We start from the raw sequence: 18,769 nt of genomic DNA on the forward strand, positions 1-18,769 counted from the left end.
TGGTCGGAAAAGATAAAAATCCAGTTAAAAAAATTTATTCCATTAGCAATGTTCGTACTAAGTCAACTTAAAAGCAACTTATTGGTAAAGAAACTAACTGCTCACCCCTATTTCCTCTGAGACGTTGCGTCCTACTTCTGGAAACGGTTTATCTTCTTCTAAACGTGATTTCTTTATTTTTTTTATATCGGAGAACAATATTTTACGCCTACGATCGATTTCAAATATATGTAGGTATCATTATTTCGTAAGACAGATTGAATTAATTGTTGCTTTCAGCTTTGCGTAATGATCAACCTCCAGTTAGTGCCCAAGGGTATCTGGGCACAGATGGTTCGAGATCAATAATTTGATTTCCAATGCATGGTCCTTACACATCATACGTCATTCACGCCATTTTTTTTTTGTTATGTTTTCTATATCCCCACTCCCTTGAGGCTGGGGAGTCGCTGATTTGTTTAAATAAAATTGTTCAAAGCCATACAACACTACCGTAAATTCCAGTTAAATTCGAAGCCGATTACTGCTGCGGTTGGTGCAATTGATGATCATCCTCAAGGCTACCGATTCCGCTAGGGTTGGACGAGACCGACGAGCCACCGCCCTTCAGGGCAGCCGCATAGCTTGCTCCACCCGGGGGTGACACCGATGGGACCCCGATCGGTAACGATTCTGTTGAGGAAAAAAAAACGGTAATTAAGCGAAAACTCAAATTGGTTTTTGAATTATGTTTCTTTTTTTCATTTGATCTACACTCTTCAGAGATTCAAAGTGGCACAATTAATTAGGCTCGAATGCGTTCACTTTTAACTTCTGTGCTTTAACCCTCATCCGTATCAGACTTTTTAATCCGTTAAAGTTATAGGAGTGTCGATGACAGCTGCGATATCAACCATGGTAAAGACCATCAAGATGAGCCTTGAGAGTATTCCTCGACGTAGTACCACTAAATTGACGAAAATTTCCAATGAACAGGATCAAAGCGAAAGCGAAAAAAGAGCGTAGGCGGTTTTCCACCGATAAACTCTTCACCGTACAGCGGTTCGTGAAAAAGAAAACACAGATTTTGATTACCAGAAAGATCACGAATCTATGCCGACGTATTTGAAGATCACCAGGCGCCAGGAATGTGCATCGTTGAAGGTCTGCGCCGGAATCACCCGTGAGACCTAACTTCCCTGGGGAGAATCAACCGAATACCCTAAAGAGGTTAAGATAAACCAATTCACGTTTTGGGAACCAGTTCCCTAGTTTAACGGCATTTCATCGAACCGTGGACACATCCTTTTTTTGGTTACAGCATCAGTAAGACTTCGCGCAATCTCACAAAACAAAGAAAATCCATCTTTTGATTGCAGAGAATGTCCGAATGCCCGAAAATGTCATGCCACCGAATGCCACCGAAAATGTCATGCCAACTTTATTATTATGTTTAGAATCAAACCCAAATTCGCTTGCGATTTGCTCGGTCGAATGCTTTGGATAGATCGAGTGAAAGACATTCGGTGTGCAAGTTCTGTTGGGCCGCTTCATCGAGTATGTGTTCAAGGGAGGAAAGGTGATCGTCGGTACTTACACCGTGTCGAAAGGCAAATTGTCGATTATCAAGAAGTTCTTGGATTCGAGAATGAAAAGTAGTCGTCTATTGACCATTTTTTCGAGGAGTTTGCCCATGCAATCGAGAAGAGTTATGGGACGGTAGTTTTCTAAGATGTGTTGGTTTTGTTCTGGTTTTGGGATAGGGATGACTAAGCCTTCTTTCCACCGATCTGGTATTGAGCCATTTTTCCATATTTCGTTGTATATGCGAAGAAGTTGCAGTTTGCGTTGGGCGCCAATTTGTAACACGTGCGATTTCGCGCGTGAGGATTCAGCCTCTCCCATACAACTTCCGCTTTCATCAAACGAGTGATTTATGCGCCACCTCATATGAGGACCACTCGTCGAGGTTGATTGCCCGGCTAGACTCCCGACCTCAGTGCGGGTTGTCCAAATGGATCCGAAAAAGGACACGGAATGATCAGGGGAATGGGGATGCCAGGAAAATAGACCAGCAGTTGCACCGTCGTGCCAAAAGGATAGCTGGGACGCAAACCATTGTTCTATCCGCTCGAAAAGCACTCGCTTGCGCATCTCGTCATGGGTGGAACTCACTTTCCTACCTTTTTCCTTTCCATAATAGAGGCGTAAGCGAGGGAACTGTTTTCCCGAGCAGTTCAACCCGGAGTAAAATAAATAGATTCAACAAAAAAGAAAACTCTAGAAACTAAGCGGACAAAACACGTGAAATACCTTTCAAATCAGACGCAACTGTTCAGGGGAAAGCTGATTCAATTTACAACAACATCTTATGACGGAACGTAATAAATAAATACATTTATTTGGTTGACGATAACTATTTACAGTTTGTTATCAAAATTCGTATGGTTGGCTTTTCCACATCACTGATTTTTGGTTGAACCCATAATATTGCTAAATCTACATCGATGACTACGAATAAACCAGCGTTGGGAAAAAAATCCCCCAAAATGTTTCCAAATCAATTTTACCACGTAAGTTATTTGATATTTTTTGAATGAAGTCTGCTTCATTTAATATTGGAACAAATTCTTTTGCTCATTGTGGCGCTCCTAGTGGACGGATTTGAAAACTTTTTTCACCCACGTGTCGGGAAATTCATTACCTTTCACCATGTATTTATGTCATCCCAAGCAACCAAAAGTCTCGTTAAAAAGGTCGAACACAGCTTAATAAGCAAAATCAATGTGCTGAAGTTCCTTTTATTCAGCCCAAAATTTAAGTTCTTATTGAAACTTTGAAGTTCCATTACAGATTTGAACGGCCTTCTATTCAGCCCACAAGTAAACTTTTAATCAGCAAAAACAAAAAATAATTCTCCTCTCCTCTCTTATTTTGGTCATCACCAGCCCATGTGGTGCTGCCGGTTTCTCGGCATCCATCTTTATTTCCCATCCCCTCCCTTAATTGACCATACTTAATTGCTTTGTTTTTAATTTTGTTCGATACATGCCGGCACGCACGCCAGTTCTGCTACACTTTACTTACTTTACTTTACTTTACTTACTCAAGCAATCAAACAACCTAATGGAAAAAATTAGTCCTGGTACCAGATTTGAACCCCATCCTCCGAGATGATAGCCGAACACGCTGCCACGACGCCACGCCTAGATGTTGCCTTGCCGGCAGCTAAAACTCGAAGTGGTTATAAGCTTCCTAGAGCAACCAGCGGCCAACAGCAAAGACGCATGTTGATTATTACTAAGAAACATTACGAAACGGCGTATAAATCAATCATTCGATAAAATAATCTCGGTTTAAATAAAAGAAATGAAATTCCATGTTTATAACTGTTAAGCATAAAATTATAAATATTCTTGATTTTATCTTGATATTTATTCAATGAATTGCTTCAACTGACTATCAATGTGTGATAAATTCGTGGTAAGTAAATACAGTTGGACGAAATTTTATAAAGTCAAAGTATTTACTCTTTTCAAAAACAATCATTTGCGAGTAAGCTTTAAGTTGTTCTGAGTATAAGTTTCAAAATAAATTATACATTTCAAAAATTTCCAAGCTCCAATACATGATTTATTTATTATATGCCCTTTTGTGATGTCCGTTCACATTTCAATTTCATGAAATGGCGGACATGTCTCAAAAAAGGCTATTTGAGGAACTTTTTGGAACTTCTAGTCCATAGAAGGCTATTTGAGATCCAATTTGTAACTTTTATTCTGAATGATGCGATTGACATGTCACAGAAAAGGCTATTTGAGGAACTTCTTGGAACTTGAAGTTCACTGATGGCTGTTTGAGACCTAATTTGTAACTTTTATACTGTGTGGGTGCGATTGACATGTCACAAAAAAGACTATTTGAAGAACTTTTTGGAACTTCAAGTCCATAGAAGGCTATTTGAGGAACCTTTTGTAACTTTCATGCTCACATTCGAGAAAATTTGGTACCAATTCCCTTTGAAACCTTTATTCAGCGGAATTCGAACTTTGGAGGAACGAGTTTAAGTAGATATGAGTCTTTTGGTTGCTTGGGATGACACCAAACGATAGCATTTTGTAAACAACCGCCATGGAAGCCGAACGGAGAGATCAAATTGTGCACAGTTTTCTTGAAAATCCATTGTTGTCGGCATCGAAGCTAGCTAAACAGCTTAAAATGCCCAGAAATACCGTATGGCGTGTTATCAAGCAGTACAAGGAAACATTGACGACGGCTCGGAAGCCGCATTCGAAGCGTCGGAGTGGAACTGTCGACCGGAAACTGCGTGGGAAAGTCATCAAGGCCGTCAAGAGGAATCCCAATCTTTCAGACCGCGATTTGGCCAATAAGTTCCAGGCCGCTCACAGTACGGTGCGACGAATTCGTCTCCGGGAAGGAATAAGGTCATTCCGAGCCAGCAAACAGCCAAATCGGACGCTGAAGCAGAACAATGTGGCCAGAATCCGTGCTCGAAAGCTGTACGACCAAGTGCTGACCAAGTTCGACGGATGTATTCTGATGGACGATGAGACCTACGTGAAGGCGGACTTTGGGCAAATCCCAGGTCAAAAATTTTATTTGGCGACGGCTCGGGGGGGATGTACCTGCAAAATTTAAGTTCGTGTTTGCGGATAAATTCGCCCGCAAGTACATGATTTGGCAGGGGATATGCAGTTGTGGACAGAAAACCAAAGTCTTTCTCACTGACAAGACAATGACATCAGAAGTCTACAAAAAAGAGTGCCTACAGAAACGGATTCTGCCGTTTATTCGTGCCCACGACCGTCCAGTAATGTTTTGGCCGGACCTCGCAAGCTGCCATTACAGCAAAACGGTTATGGAATGGTACGCAACGAACGGGGTCAGCGTAATACCGAAGGACCTCAGCCCCCCAAAGGGAAAACTTGTTAGGAACATGACTCAAATGAAGAACTGGTGGAATCAAATCGCCAAAACGGTGGACGAAAAGGGTGTGCGCCGCCTAATGTGCCGTATTACGGGAAAAGTACGAGAATTTCTTCGAAACAGCAATGAATAATTTTTTAATTTTTTTTTATGAAAGAGTAAAGAAAATGCTATATTTGTATTGAAAACAAATTATGAATTCGTTAATAAATGACTGAACTACACGCAATTGTTTGTGTTCCAATATTAAATGAAGCAGACTTTATTTATTATGTTCTCTCGGTTGAAAAAAAAAACGATTTAGATTTTGACGATTTTTCCAAATTTTGTTTCAGGTTTCGCGCAAGTCTCAAAAAATATCCTTCTGGAAACGGCGGAGCAGCAGTATCAATTGGATTCAAAAATATGCCACTAATGTGATATATGATTAAATTAAAAAAGAACATATTTCTTACTAAAAATAAAAAAGGAAAAACAATGCATTTAACTGCTCAAATTGATGTTTATTAATATTTGAATCTACAATTTCCGATGTTCATGGGGATCAGCATTACGATAAAAACAGCCATACGAATGATTGACTTAAAATTCCTGTTGGATTCTCGAAGCTGATGCGATCGCTAAATCAGCCATTTATCCATTCGTGGCAACGTATATTCAGATGGTTGGCTTGAATGTGTTTTCGGGTCAGAACCAAACAATCATATTTATGTTCATGTAGACGCGTAATATCGCTGATAAATCTATATATTTTTCTCCGTGAGCTCAGTCAGCCTGCCGGCTATCGAGAAGCTGAAGGAACGGATCAACTACTCTTCTTGGTCCTTTTCGATGAAGATGATTCTCATCCAAGAAGAGTCGTGGTGTGCCGTCAAACCGAGAGATGACGACGATGTGGATCAGGATATGGACGAGCGAGCGTTAGCTGCCATTTGCCTGAGCATCGAGAAGAGCAACTTTAGTCTGGTGAGGAACGCGAAAACAGCACATGAGGCCTGGAACAAGCTGGAGAAGGCATTCCAGGACGATGGATTGAACCGACGGTGCGGTTTACTGGACAAACTGACGTCGGTCAAACTGGAAGATTTTGAGACAGCCTGCGTGAAATCGGTTTCGAGGTTAATGATTAGTGGCTGGCATCTTTGCTGCTGAAGGGTCTTCCGGCTTACTATGCCCCGATGATAATGCGCATTCAAGCGTCGGGAATGGAGCTGACGTCCGATGCCATCAAAACGAAGATTCTTCAAGACGTTAGGTGGCCATTGACGAGCTCTGGTGATGAAGGTGCCCTGTACACGAATCAAAAGTTTCGGCATGCGAAGGGTATTTCTGGTGCGAGAAGGAATATCGTTTGTTACAACTGCAATCAACCAGACCATTGTGCAGCTAATTGTCCTGAAAAGCAAGGTTCTTCGAACAATCCTGGTGGTTCGAATGGTAAGGCCCTGTGCGCGGTGATGGCAGCGAGAGGTCGAGACGAGTGGTTTTTTTTGATTCGGCGGCCAGTTCCCACATGACCAGGTGTGACGATGGTTTCATCAAGAAGGAAAATTTCATGCACTCCATTAGCACGGCAAACAACGAGACGATACAATCTGTTGCCAGGGGCAACGTCACCATGGTGCTTGAAGAAGGTCCCATCGAAATACGCGATGTTCTTCTAGTTCCCGATCTGGCAATCAACCTTCTGTCCATCAGCAAAATTTGCAACAAAGGGTTGCAGGTGGTGTTCCGAGCCGGTCGTTGCGAGGTCCTGGATGAAGATGGTGACGTAATTGCATCTGGATCCGAGACAGATGGGCTATACCGGCTGAACCAAAGGAAACCGGCTAAATCGATTCCAGAGGAACCATCGGTAGAACTAATGGAATTGTTCTACAATATGACTCCAAGGCAGCCGAAAGGGGTCAATCCAGGAGCAGATCGTCGAAGCGTTGTTCTGCAGAATGAACAAAATGTTGAAGCCCTACCGGATGTTCATCCGGAAGCTGAATCGATTGTGGTGGAGCCTGACGAGGCGCTCCCACCGCAAATAAAAACAAGACCAGCTGATGAGCAGCAAGGGTCGAGGCAAGTATAAAGACTTTGTTTGTTTTAGTCTTGTTACTGGTCCTGGTCCTTTACAGTACGAAAAGGAGAACGAGCCAATAAAATGCACCGACGCTATAGGGCGTGTGAATGTGGCCATGCAGAAAGAAGTGAACGGGCTTGCTGAAAACGGGACGGTGGACCTAGGCAGGACGGCGATTCGAAACAAGCGCATTTCCAAGCGGAAACGAAAATCCGATGGTCGACACGAGCGATACAAGGCGAAGCTGTGGTGAAAGGTTATGCGGATGCCGATTGGGGAGGAGATCCAGATACTCGAAAATCCATCACCGGTAAGGTCTTCAAGGCGATGGGAGTAGCGAAATCCTCGACGGCCACGAGGAAAACAAGACAAGCAAACGACCCAGGAGGTAATCTAGTGGCAGATTTTAAGAAGAAATCATAGTTTAAGGAGGAGTGTTGAGTTTATGATAAATTATAGTAAGCTATGAATCCGTTGTCAAGATAAACAAACTGTATCCAAGCAATATGTTTTCCTGAAGGGTATAAAAACCTGCTCGGCAGTTAAAAAATTCTACTCTAAGTTTTTACTTCAACCAAACTACACGTGTTTCTTTTCCACACCACTTTACAAGTCGACACCTTCGGAATTCGGAATAAATCGGAAACCAACCTCAACCGACCGATACATAACAGCAGATTCCAACCACTTTGGTGCGCAAAAACAAGCCGACTTCCATTCCATGGCAAACCGCCTGTACAATATTCCTATGGAAAAGGTAGAATTTCATCAAATCCTTGAGGCAGATTATTTGAACGGTTTTTACAACGAATTTGTCCTTAAAATTCTCCGAAAACATGCCCGAAAAAAATATCGAAGTGATGCAACCACTTTCAGGCCAGAAACGGAAGAGCCCTACAGAGTTAGCCTACACCCTAAACTAACTAATGGGATAACAAAAATCCTTTCTCAACACGGTCTGAAAACAGCATACAAGAGCGGCAAAACCCGTAAGGATCGGTTGGTCTCCTTAAAGGATAAGATTCCGCAATATGAGAGATCTGGAATCTATGAAATTCCCTGTGAGAGTTGCCCAGCTGTTTACATTGGCCAAACTCGTCGAAAATTTAAAGTTCTACTTGAAGAACACAGAAATGCTGTAGACAACAAAAGGGTCGATGAATCCAGCGTAGTCGCCCACGCAACGGAAATGGATCCCACCATAAACTGGGATAAAGTGATCTATAGGAAATGTGTAAGAAAAGCCTCACATTTGAACGCAGGCAGTCGATGTTCATTAGTACTTCCGACAAACCGCTAATGAATGAAGATTACCCACCAATTATGTCGCTGCTTTTCACTTTCACCAAAAGGAAAATTTCATAAAGGAACCATCTTTCGACGAATACTACGACACTCGTAGTACGATCCTGCTAGTAATTTTTTCGTGTGATTAGTCGGACATCGTCCTGTAGATGAGCAACCTCGGTGTTGCCCGAAACCAGTCGACAAAAACGGTAATTTTGAATTCTTTTTTTCCGTTTGTAAGATCTTTAAGTGTCGTGTCTTGTAATACGCCCGACATACTACTTTATGCTGACGACCTGAATAAGCTGTTTAGAAAGATTATCAGTTCTGTTGACTGTCTTACTTCACAAACTGACATCGGCAGATTGGAAGACCGGTACCGCTTAAATGGAATGACGGAAAACACCTAAAACTGTAAGGTAGTCAACTTCATACGATCACGTAATGCAGTCAACTTCGACTATCAACTCTCAGGATCGACAGGTCAAGTCTATTCTCGACCTGGTAGTGAAAATCGTAGGTTCGTAGCATTATGTGATACGCCGCTAAGGTGTGGGCTCCCACTCAGAGTACACACCTCGATCGACTTGAACGTGTCCAACGAAGCTTCGTAAGGTATGCTCTCCGGCAATTGCGATAGTAAAGTCAGCAGAAGTATATACATTCAGTAAGACATATTCATTTTTCGTGATCTTCAAACGACTTACCCGGTCGAGGGGTGTTCATGGGTTCCACATTTCGGAGATCGTGTTTCTTAACTAGCTGGCAATCGCCTCCTTCTAGCGGAAGTTGATACACGTACAGATAACCGTCTTGCGAAGCCACCAGCAGTCTGTGGGAAGAGACATAAAATTATTTCTTGTATAAAGAAAGCTTCAAAGGAAAGGAATCATCATGTAGATGAATTCAAGCAAAAACTTACTTGAGAGCCTTCTGAATTGTAGTGATCACGGCGGAATGTCTCAAACCGGCCACCGGCAGCACGGCAGACGCGTACGCACGGCCCTGCGTAAACACGTCCTTCACCTGCGAGGGAAGCGGTAGATAGCTCGAAACGGTCTTGCTGATGTAGCCCATCCAGTGGTCTTTGCCACTGTCCTGATCGTTGCTTTCCGGAGACACGCGTTCCAGCTTAAAGATGTGAACGGTTTCCGTGTTCGAGCTGCAGCAAAGATACTTGGAGCAAGTACTGAATGCCAACGACGCAATCGACACGCATCGCTTGACGCCACGTCGGAACTCGAATAGCTTGGAACCATCGTTGACGGAGAACACCCGAATGACGGTTCCTTTTTCGCTGGCCGTGGCAACTTCGGTGCCCATCTGGCTGAATGCGATTGCCGCCAGCGGCGAATCATGGGCGGGAATCATTGTTTTAGCATGCAAATTAACGGCGTCGAATATCTGTACTTCACCAACGGTGGCGCTGCCAGGATAAGCCAGATAGCAATGATCAGAATCGGAAGCCAACGCACAGAGACCCGTCTTGTTTGGTGGGGTGTCTCGGATCGTGTGAACCACTTTCATGTCGCGTATGTTGTGAATGTACAGACTTCCTTCCAGACAGACCACCAAACGAGATCGATTAAGTTTAACCGCTAGAATCGTATTCGAATACGAGTAGTTGCAGATTTCCGTTCCCTTTTTGAAGTGGCAAACCTGGAATTTTTTCAAAAAAAAACAGGGTTTGCAGATTTTTTACAATAATCTTAAATGCATACCTTCAGCTTCCTCGGAGCATTCAACGCAACAACAGCTACAAGCGAGCTGCTGAACAGACGTTCCACCAAACGGATTTCCTCGCCATAGCTATTGTAAATCTGGTCCAAATTGGCATCGACAGAGTTCAACGAAAATAGGCTGTACCCATTGTTCGAACCAACAGCCAGAGATCTAACCCAAAAATGGAATATTCATAAGCACGTGTACCGTGACCAATCTATAGATTAGATAACTTACGAGCAATCCTGATTAAAGTTGACAAAGAATCCGCCCGCATCGATGTCCGGTCGGAGTGAGAGACTCATATCGAAAGTCTACCGACTTCCACACTGGAGCGCTGCAAATGAACAGGAAACAAAACATATAGATAAAGGGTGATACGGTCAAAATTTGGTCAAGGGAAAACGCGTGTAAATCGGTGAAATCGTTTATTTGAAAAATCAAATTAAATTTCTTTTGCAAGTTTAATTAGTATAAAATTCAGGAAAAATATTCAGTTAGGCTTCCGCTTTTCCAAATCTGAATTGCTGGGCCTTACGCTTAACCCCTGCCATCAGATTTTGTACAGCCACCTTGTCCACCTTCTTCGCCGCAGAAAGCCAGTTTGCATTAAACTGCTGCTCGTCCTTAGCAGTTTTTTTGGTCTTCTTTAGGTTCCGCTTGACAATAGCCCAGTATTTCTCAATTGGGCGGAGCTCTGGCGTGTTGGGAGGGTTTTTGTCTTTGGGATCCGGCCAAAACAGTACGGAACAACCGTGTTTCTTCAGGAAAGGCAGCAGACGTTTATTCAAACACTCTTTCACGTAAATTTCTTGGTTGACAGTCCCGGAAGCTATGAAAATGCTGCTTTTCAAGCCACAGGTACAGATGGCTTGCCAAACCAGATATTTCTTCGCGAACTTTGACAGTTTCATGTGCTTGAAAATATCTGCTACCTTTCCCCTTTCTTTTGCCGTATAAAACTCCTGTCCCGGAAGCTGCTTGTAGTCGGCTTTGACGTAGGTTTCGTCGTCCATTACCACGCAGTCAAACTTCGTCAGCATCGTCGTGTACAGCCTTCGGGATCGCGCTTTAGCCATCGTATTTTGTTTATCATCGCGATTTGGAGTCACTACCTTCTTGTAAGTCGATAGTCCGGTTCGTTTTTTGACTCGATGCACGGTTGTAGACGATACACCCAGCTTATTTGCGGCATCTCGGAGAGAGAGGTTAGGGTTTCGCTTGAAACTACCGGCAACTCTCTTTGTCGTCTCAGCGGCTTCCAGTTTTCGATTTCCTCCCGATCCAGACTTCCTGGCTGTCGACAAACGTTCCCCAAAAACTTTAATTCAGTGGAACCGCCAACTGCCAATCAATTAAACGCCGCTGTAACACGATTACCCATCGATGTGTTGGGTCTGAATGTTTTTGCTGTTAGCGAGGAAATGGTTTTAGAAGCTATCAAAAATTTGAAGAATTCCACTTTAGCTGGACAGGATGGAATACCGGCATGCGTATTGAAAAAGTGTCGCTCTTTGCTGGTAAAACCACTTACACGCATTTTTAATCTCTAGAACAGCAAGAATTTCCTACCATCTGGAAAAAATCGCTTATGAGCCCAGTACACAAAAAAGGTGATAAGCAAGATGTACTTAATTACCGCGGAGTCACATCGCTAGCTGCTTGTTCGAAAGTATTTGAGAGGATCGTCAACGATGTCATGTTTTCGACTTGCCGGAACTGGATCTCTGAGAATCAGCACGGAGTTTTTCCTAAACGCTCGGTAACTTCAAACCTGATGATTTTCACATCCTTCTGCATATATAAAAAGGATGGCGGGAAACAAATCGACGCGATATATACCGATATTTCGGCGGCATTTGACTCTGTAAACCACGATATTCTCTTGGAAAAATTGCATCGACTAGGTTTTTCCGAAAGATTGTGTGCATGGATCAGAAGCTACCTAACGGATCGTCGATTGGCTGTAAGAATTGGTTCTGCGGAATCCTCTGACTTTATTCCAAAGTCTGGGGTACCCCAAGGTAGCAATTTGGGTCCTTTATTGTTTACACTATTCTGTAACGACATTAATTTGTTGCTCATTGGATGTGGAATTCTCCTATACGCGGACGATCTGAAAATATTTTTAGTCATAAACAACCAAGCTGATTGTAATGAATTGCAACGCTTCTTGGACACAGTTGTGAACTGGTGCGCTAATAATTTACTTGTTTTGAGCGTTGCGAAGTGCTGTATTATCACATTTGGGCGTATGAAAAATCCTTTCATGCATCAATACAACATTCTGGGCGAGCAGTTGCATCGTGTTGAGGAGATTGAGGATCTTGGCGTTTTGTTGGACAACCGTATGACTTTTAAACGTCATTATTCTGTGGTACTCGAGAAGGCAAACCGAATGCTGGGATTCACTATACGTTTGAGAAAAGAATTCACTGATCCGATTTGCTTGCGAGCTTTGTATTGCTGCCTGGTGCGATCAATATTGGAATCTGCGAACCTGGTATGGTGGCCGTTTGAAGCTGCATGGACAGCGCGTTTTGAAGCAATTCAATGTCGGTTCGTGCGTTATGCTCTTCGTGATCTACCTTGAGAGAATCCATTAAATTTATCTCCATACGTACAACGATGTGCCCTGCTTGGACTTCATACGCTGTCGGGCCGTCGTTCCATCGGTCAATCGATGTTCGTGGCAAAGATTCTTCGGAACGAAATCGACTGCTCCTGGTTACTCTCTCGCTGCAATATTTATGCTCCAGAAAGAACCCTGCGCAATAGGAATTGGCTCTCTCTGGAACCAAGAAGCACGCGATATGGCTGCAATGACCCTCTCCGTTCCGCAAAGTTATGCTTTTTACGTTATTTTAATATCTTCAACTTCAATGTATCCATTTCAACTTTTAGACGCCGCATTGAATCTGGCTTAAGTGACCAATTAAGAACTAAGGAAAAGTATCATGTTATGTACAAATTATATTGAGTAGATCATTAAGACACATACATATGTCAGATGATTTTATATTAAATAAACAATAAATAAACAATTACATTTGTAACGGTTGATTTGGCAACTTTGACCGATTTTGCCAGCTTTGCGTGCGAGTTGCTCGGATTTTCGCGATGCGCGAGCAAAATTTTGATACGCTGCTCTTCTTCCTTGGACGGCATTTTGTTTGACAACTGAAGAGTGAATTCCAAAATCAAAATAGGAGCAACATTCTACACACACACACCTTTAAAATGAGGGTGTTCAGGTTTTTTAAATGCAAAATTGAAAGGAATACGCTGCCGTTGGACGCATAATTGTCACATGTGACATTTCGACGTTTTTGACTTTTTGATGCCAGTCGTCATAACCCAAGCAACCAAAAGTCGCGTTTTTACTTCAAGATGGAACTCCGAAGTTCACATTTGGCTGAAAAAATGTTTTACGGGAGCTTCAGGTGACTCATGTCACGTAAAAGTTACTCGGAGACTTCCATCGCCTTTTGAAAGGTTAAAATATCATTAACGGAACTTCTAAGCGCTTTTAATGCAACTTCTTTCAAGAAGGTCGATAACGTTCGCTTAACACTTTCTAACGCCCCGTTAAGATACTTCTAGGTGTTTTAAAGAACCTGTATGGGAATTTTAAGCGACATGTCAAATATGTCTGTCAATTTCTTGTCATGGTATTTGTTTTGTTTATATCAATACTGAAATATTTACAATGGAGTTCAACGCAAAAATAAAAAATCATCAAAGGTTGAAATAACATTGTAAGATTTTTTTGGATTTTCACCATCGTTGTTTGTTTTTATTTTCAGATCTTTCCCATCCGCATGATTGAAGAGTATCTAGGCTTTCTGTTGGCGATTTGAAATTAAATCGGCATTCTGGCAGCTCAGGGAAAACCTTTCTCCAGGACCGCATCCTAATACATATGGATATGACAACATCTAGCTGGAAATGGCCTGAAACCGGTGCCGTCGTTAAGGACAACATTCGCTTTCTGCTGCAGGACAAGGCCCCTGTGGTAAGTAGTAGTTTCCAGCATCTTTATCGTTGATATTTAGTTAGCCTTTTGTGTGAGAATGTTTAGAGGTTCAAATAAATTTGTCATGATGAACATTTTTGTTATTATTTATTTAGTGTACCGAAAGCCCTTTAAAAATAAATAAAGTACAATCTATCAACCAATCTCAATCATCGCTCATAAATCCGCTTAATCACCGCTCAGTTTAAATACCAATTATTACAGTGGCAATGAACTATTGCTGGATTGGTCGAGAGGCTGGTAAGTTTCATGGCAACCTAGAGAGCAGCGGTTCAATTCTCTAATCGTAAGTAGCTTCTGTTATCAAAACTATGTAATTAAAATTGAAATCAATGAAATAGACCATGATAGACCGGCAACCTAGCAATCTGACATCTGAATGTCAGAGCAATCTGTCAATCGAATTTTTTTTCGGCGCGTGGAAGTTCCTTGACATTCTCTTAGAAGCTGAATAGCGTTCTCTACAGCCACCTAAACGAACTTGAAAGTAGCTTTAAGAACTTAAATTTTGGGCTGATTAGCATTCTATTCAGACACAAACGAGAGCTGATTAAGCTTCTATGGAACCTTTTTAAGGGAATTCTGGTTGCTTGGGAATTTGATACGTATTATTGAAATTCTTTGTCGAAACATAAAGTTTATTCTAGAAATTTCAAGAAAAATTCAAAGTCAATTTGTCACACTGAGACGGTTGGACGCATATTTGTCACTCAATAAATGAACGTATTATAACTTCGGAACGTCTAAATAGATTTTCACCAAACTTGGCATACGTGTCCTTGATAGTCGGGAGGAGATCACGGAGATATAAAGAGGGGGAAGAGTCATTGTTTTCGCGACATCCCACCCAGCATGTGCAAGAAAAACTCTGCAAACTGCTTCGGGCTCGTTGCTAGCGCTTGGAAGAGTGCATGCAAACTTAACCCGCTTCACAACATTAGTCAAATTATTTATTACTCTTCCGGCGCCGTTGAACTGTAATCCACAATTGTCCAGGATGGCCATGTCAGTTAATCATTTGATTCTCTCTATCTGCGCTGTATTATTCACTTTACTGGTTGTTTACTGATAAAAATAAGTTTGAAATGATGTTTTTGACATGTTTAAATAGTCAAAGATAAAGAAATGATTATAATTTTAATGGCATGTGCGGCGGAATGAAAACTAGAGAGAATTTATTTTATAGAATTTGAAAGAAAGGTGGATAGACAGGCATTAGTGCGCCAATAGGAGAAAGCTTGATAGGTGTTGAAATTTTAGGCTAGAGGGCATGTTGATGAAAAGCTCCCATGAATTGCTCCCGCCTTTGCTCTGCATTAGCTAACTATACATGAGAAACCCAGAAAGAGAATTCGTTTGAAGTGTGCGTAAAAACACGCTCTCAAACCATTGGGCTCGCTATACATGGGAATTCTCTTTCTGGGTTTCTCATGTATAGTTAGCTAATGCAGAGCAAAGGCGGGAGCAATTCATGGGAGCTTTTCATCAACATGCCCTCTAGCCTAAAATTTCAACACCTATCAAGCTTTCTCCTATTGGCGCACTAATGCCTGTCTATCCACCTTTCTTTCAAATTCTATAAAAAAAAATCTCTCTAATTTTCATTCCGCCGCACATGCCATTAAAATTATAATCATACAAATTACGGCGATTAAAATCATATAACAAAGATAAAGAAAGTTTATCGTAAGAATTGAGTGGGTCTAAAATAAAATGAATAATAACGTTCCATGAATAAAACAACCTGTACCATCATATTTTGGAAAGTTTTTCGGTCGATTATCTTTTTAGAAAGACTATAAATACCTTCAAATTAAATTAATGCTGAATCAGAAACAGCAAAATATATTGGCTGCAAATATTTGATGAGAAAAATCAATTCAATATGACTTAAGCGTGTGCTACCAGGTACGCGTATTTTTGTTCATAGATTTTATGAAAGTCCAAGCCGCAAGTAACGGCATGACAAAAACCTAAAAAATATGGCTTTGTAGCTGACTATTTTCCATGTTTTACAAAGAACAATTCAAAAAGCTTCATGCGAAATTAAAAAAAAAAACAGTTTGATGGAATTTACCCATTATGCTAAACTTAGCTTGTAAAAATTATGGAGATTGTTATTTTTAACTTTACTGTACCGTTTTATCTAGTCTAACTTTCGCAATTTCAATGAATGCTTATTTTGTCACACACATTGTATGAATATTTGTAAAATTAACGTAAATTAGAGGAGCAATTTTGAAGCATTCTGTATAACTAGACATATGGGACAGCTTTGCGGGTATATTTCATATGGGACAGACATGACTTGGTATTTTTTTCATATATGTTGAGAACAAAGTTATGAAAGTTTTTAGTCTAAATTGAAGAACTAACTGTATTTGAACGATTTTTGAGATAAACTGAAAAATGATGAAAATGCATATGGGACAGTGTTGCGAATAGCGGCAGAGTACGTCAAGTTGAAATTGACCAAATTTTGACCGTATCACCCTTTACAACTTCCTGGCAAGGGTTTTGGCGGACTTGTTCTGCATCTAGTCGGAGGTACAAAATTGAACGTTCGAAGGCTTAATTTTGGCCTTCAAAACGAGTTTTAGTAGCGAAGTTTTCAGATAATTCCTAAGCTTAAACTTTCGGTTCATCTTGAAAAGAATGAATCAACGCGTACGAAATCGTATAGTTTTTAAAATTAATGATTAATCTAATCTTTAAAGTAAATGTCTGACAAAATTTAAGTTCCTTTGAATAATTAACACTCACCTCGGGGATGTAAAATTGGTCAAATTCAATTTCTTTAAATGCAGCATAGTAGTTTACTAGATGTACTTGTGCCAGAGGGGTACAAGTGCTGCACTTGAATTTCTCTGACACCAAATCTAATATGGTTTCCATTAAGTATGATTTTTTTTTCAAAAAAATAAACACTGTATAACAGAGAAATAAAATTTTGATTTGAATAGTATATGAGCTGAGTGAAGAGTACCCGAGAGAATTGAAAATATTTTTTCTTTTGGATTTGCCACTCTCAAACTCTGAATGTGGTTTCAGAACATTGAGATAATTCTGCCAATGTTGGAGGATGCATATTTTCGAATTCATGACAAGTCGTTGTTTTAAGGAGTTTTGCTTAACAAACTTGAATTGAGCTCGAGGTTTTCATAAATTAATATCTTTTAATGAAACGAATGAAACAATAATTATGTTGTAGGCACTTCAATCTTACTCTTCTTTCCCAGTTAGAAAGACCCAATTCCTTTTTTTTAAACGGAGATCTCTAAAGCAGTCAAAACATTCAGCTTTTATCAATTTTGCACATTATTGTTGTTTTCCTTCTGCGCTTTTCAAGGCCAAACCCAGAAAAGATTTTTTGTTATGGTGGCGGCCTAGAAGGACGAAGTTGCTATATATTTTCAAACCTGCCTCTAGTTGAAGAAGTCGAGGCCAAGCTTTGCATTGTGACAATATATCGAGATCCACTAGTCTCAACTCAGGCACGAAAGACTTCGACATCATGTTGGCGAAGCACGTATCAACAGCCACCATCTTCATCATTATTGCTCTGCGGGGGCGCTCGGTGGTGAACATTTGGAATGATGGAATAAGAAAAAAATATTCTTTTTGTTCTGGTGATATGCATTTTCCATGTAATGATTGTAATTAAAGGTGATTATATTTGTTACAAATCTTTACATTTGACGAGTTGAACGATTCGAAATCAGCTGTGTCACAAAATTTTATGAGCACTCTTTCTTTATATTAAAAACAAATACTACTTACCGAAAGAAAAACACAGTTGCAAGACAATGACGACGACTATTGATTGCCAATTCGTCCGACGGTACAATTTTACAAACAAATTAATAAGCGAAGCGATAAAACAGCTGATGAAATACGGTACGCGGATGAAGGGAATAATAAATTCGTAGCTGGGGCGATTCTTTTCACACTTATCGCTCTCAAAATGGAATCCTTTCCCGTGTTGAATTTTTCCACCCGTTTCTTGTGTTTCTTGCTGCTGCTGATGGATCTAATTCTATGGCGCTGGTAAGGGAATAAGAGTAGCTTTTCTTGACTTTCTAAATTCAGTAGTTGTTAAAATTCACTTCAATTCCCGTGAAAACAGGTAAATATCGCGAATGCTAGTTCACGGACAAACTTTTTTGCGACTATTTAAAAAAGCAATATTTCTGCTGCTGATTGGTTGTTGTTCCTCTTTCTGCGATGTTTGTTATTTGCTTTCGCATCCACACAAAAAACTTCCTGGCGATGGTGTTGTTCTTGTTGTTGCTGTTTTTTTCTCCGCGAGATTTTATTGTTGTTGTTAAAGTTGACAGTTCCAGTATGAGTTCGACTGTTATTGTGTCAGTTGACGGTATTACACTGTCATCCAAACGACCTTAAATTAGATTAAAAAAAAAATTTATTCGCATGAATAAAAGTTACTGAAAAAACAAAGAATAATGAAAATGAACGTTTTCTACCACTACAATCTTTGCTAATGATAAAAAGCCCGAGTCGAAAGGTTCTCATAACTATGTGGATCCACAAAGTTACAATTACAAAAATATATAAACCGTAAACTCACTACATTTTCGTAAAAAAATCGAAGCTTCTCTCTTGTCGGGCTACACCCGGTAGTTAGTAGCACTGATCACACTGACATGACACTTAGAACAAAACTTCAACCATTTTCTGTCTAATTTTTTGTTGTCAGATTTTGCAGG

General features: G+C 40.7%; 1 protein-coding gene across 1 annotated transcript; it reads right to left on the reverse strand.

Annotated features, from left to right (window-relative positions):
- Positions 1-19: 19 nt before the first annotated feature.
- Positions 20-18,373, reverse strand: LOC129755510 (WD repeat domain phosphoinositide-interacting protein 2). The gene is made up of 6 exons (XM_055752039.1): positions 17,823-18,373; positions 10,244-10,343; positions 10,006-10,177; positions 9,207-9,943; positions 8,992-9,116; positions 20-672 (listed from the first exon to the last, which is right to left on the reverse strand). Exons 2-6 carry the CDS (start codon positions 10,309-10,311, stop codon positions 521-523), a joined length of 1,254 nt encoding a protein of 417 aa, XP_055608014.1. The 5' UTR covers positions 10,312-10,343; positions 17,823-18,373; the 3' UTR covers positions 20-520.
- Between the last annotated feature and the right edge of the window lie 396 nt (positions 18,374-18,769).

The sequence above is a fragment of the Uranotaenia lowii genome, chromosome 3 (assembly GCF_029784155.1).
Source record: "Uranotaenia lowii strain MFRU-FL chromosome 3, ASM2978415v1, whole genome shotgun sequence".
In the NCBI taxonomy this organism is placed as follows: domain Eukaryota; kingdom Metazoa; phylum Arthropoda; class Insecta; order Diptera; family Culicidae; genus Uranotaenia; species Uranotaenia lowii.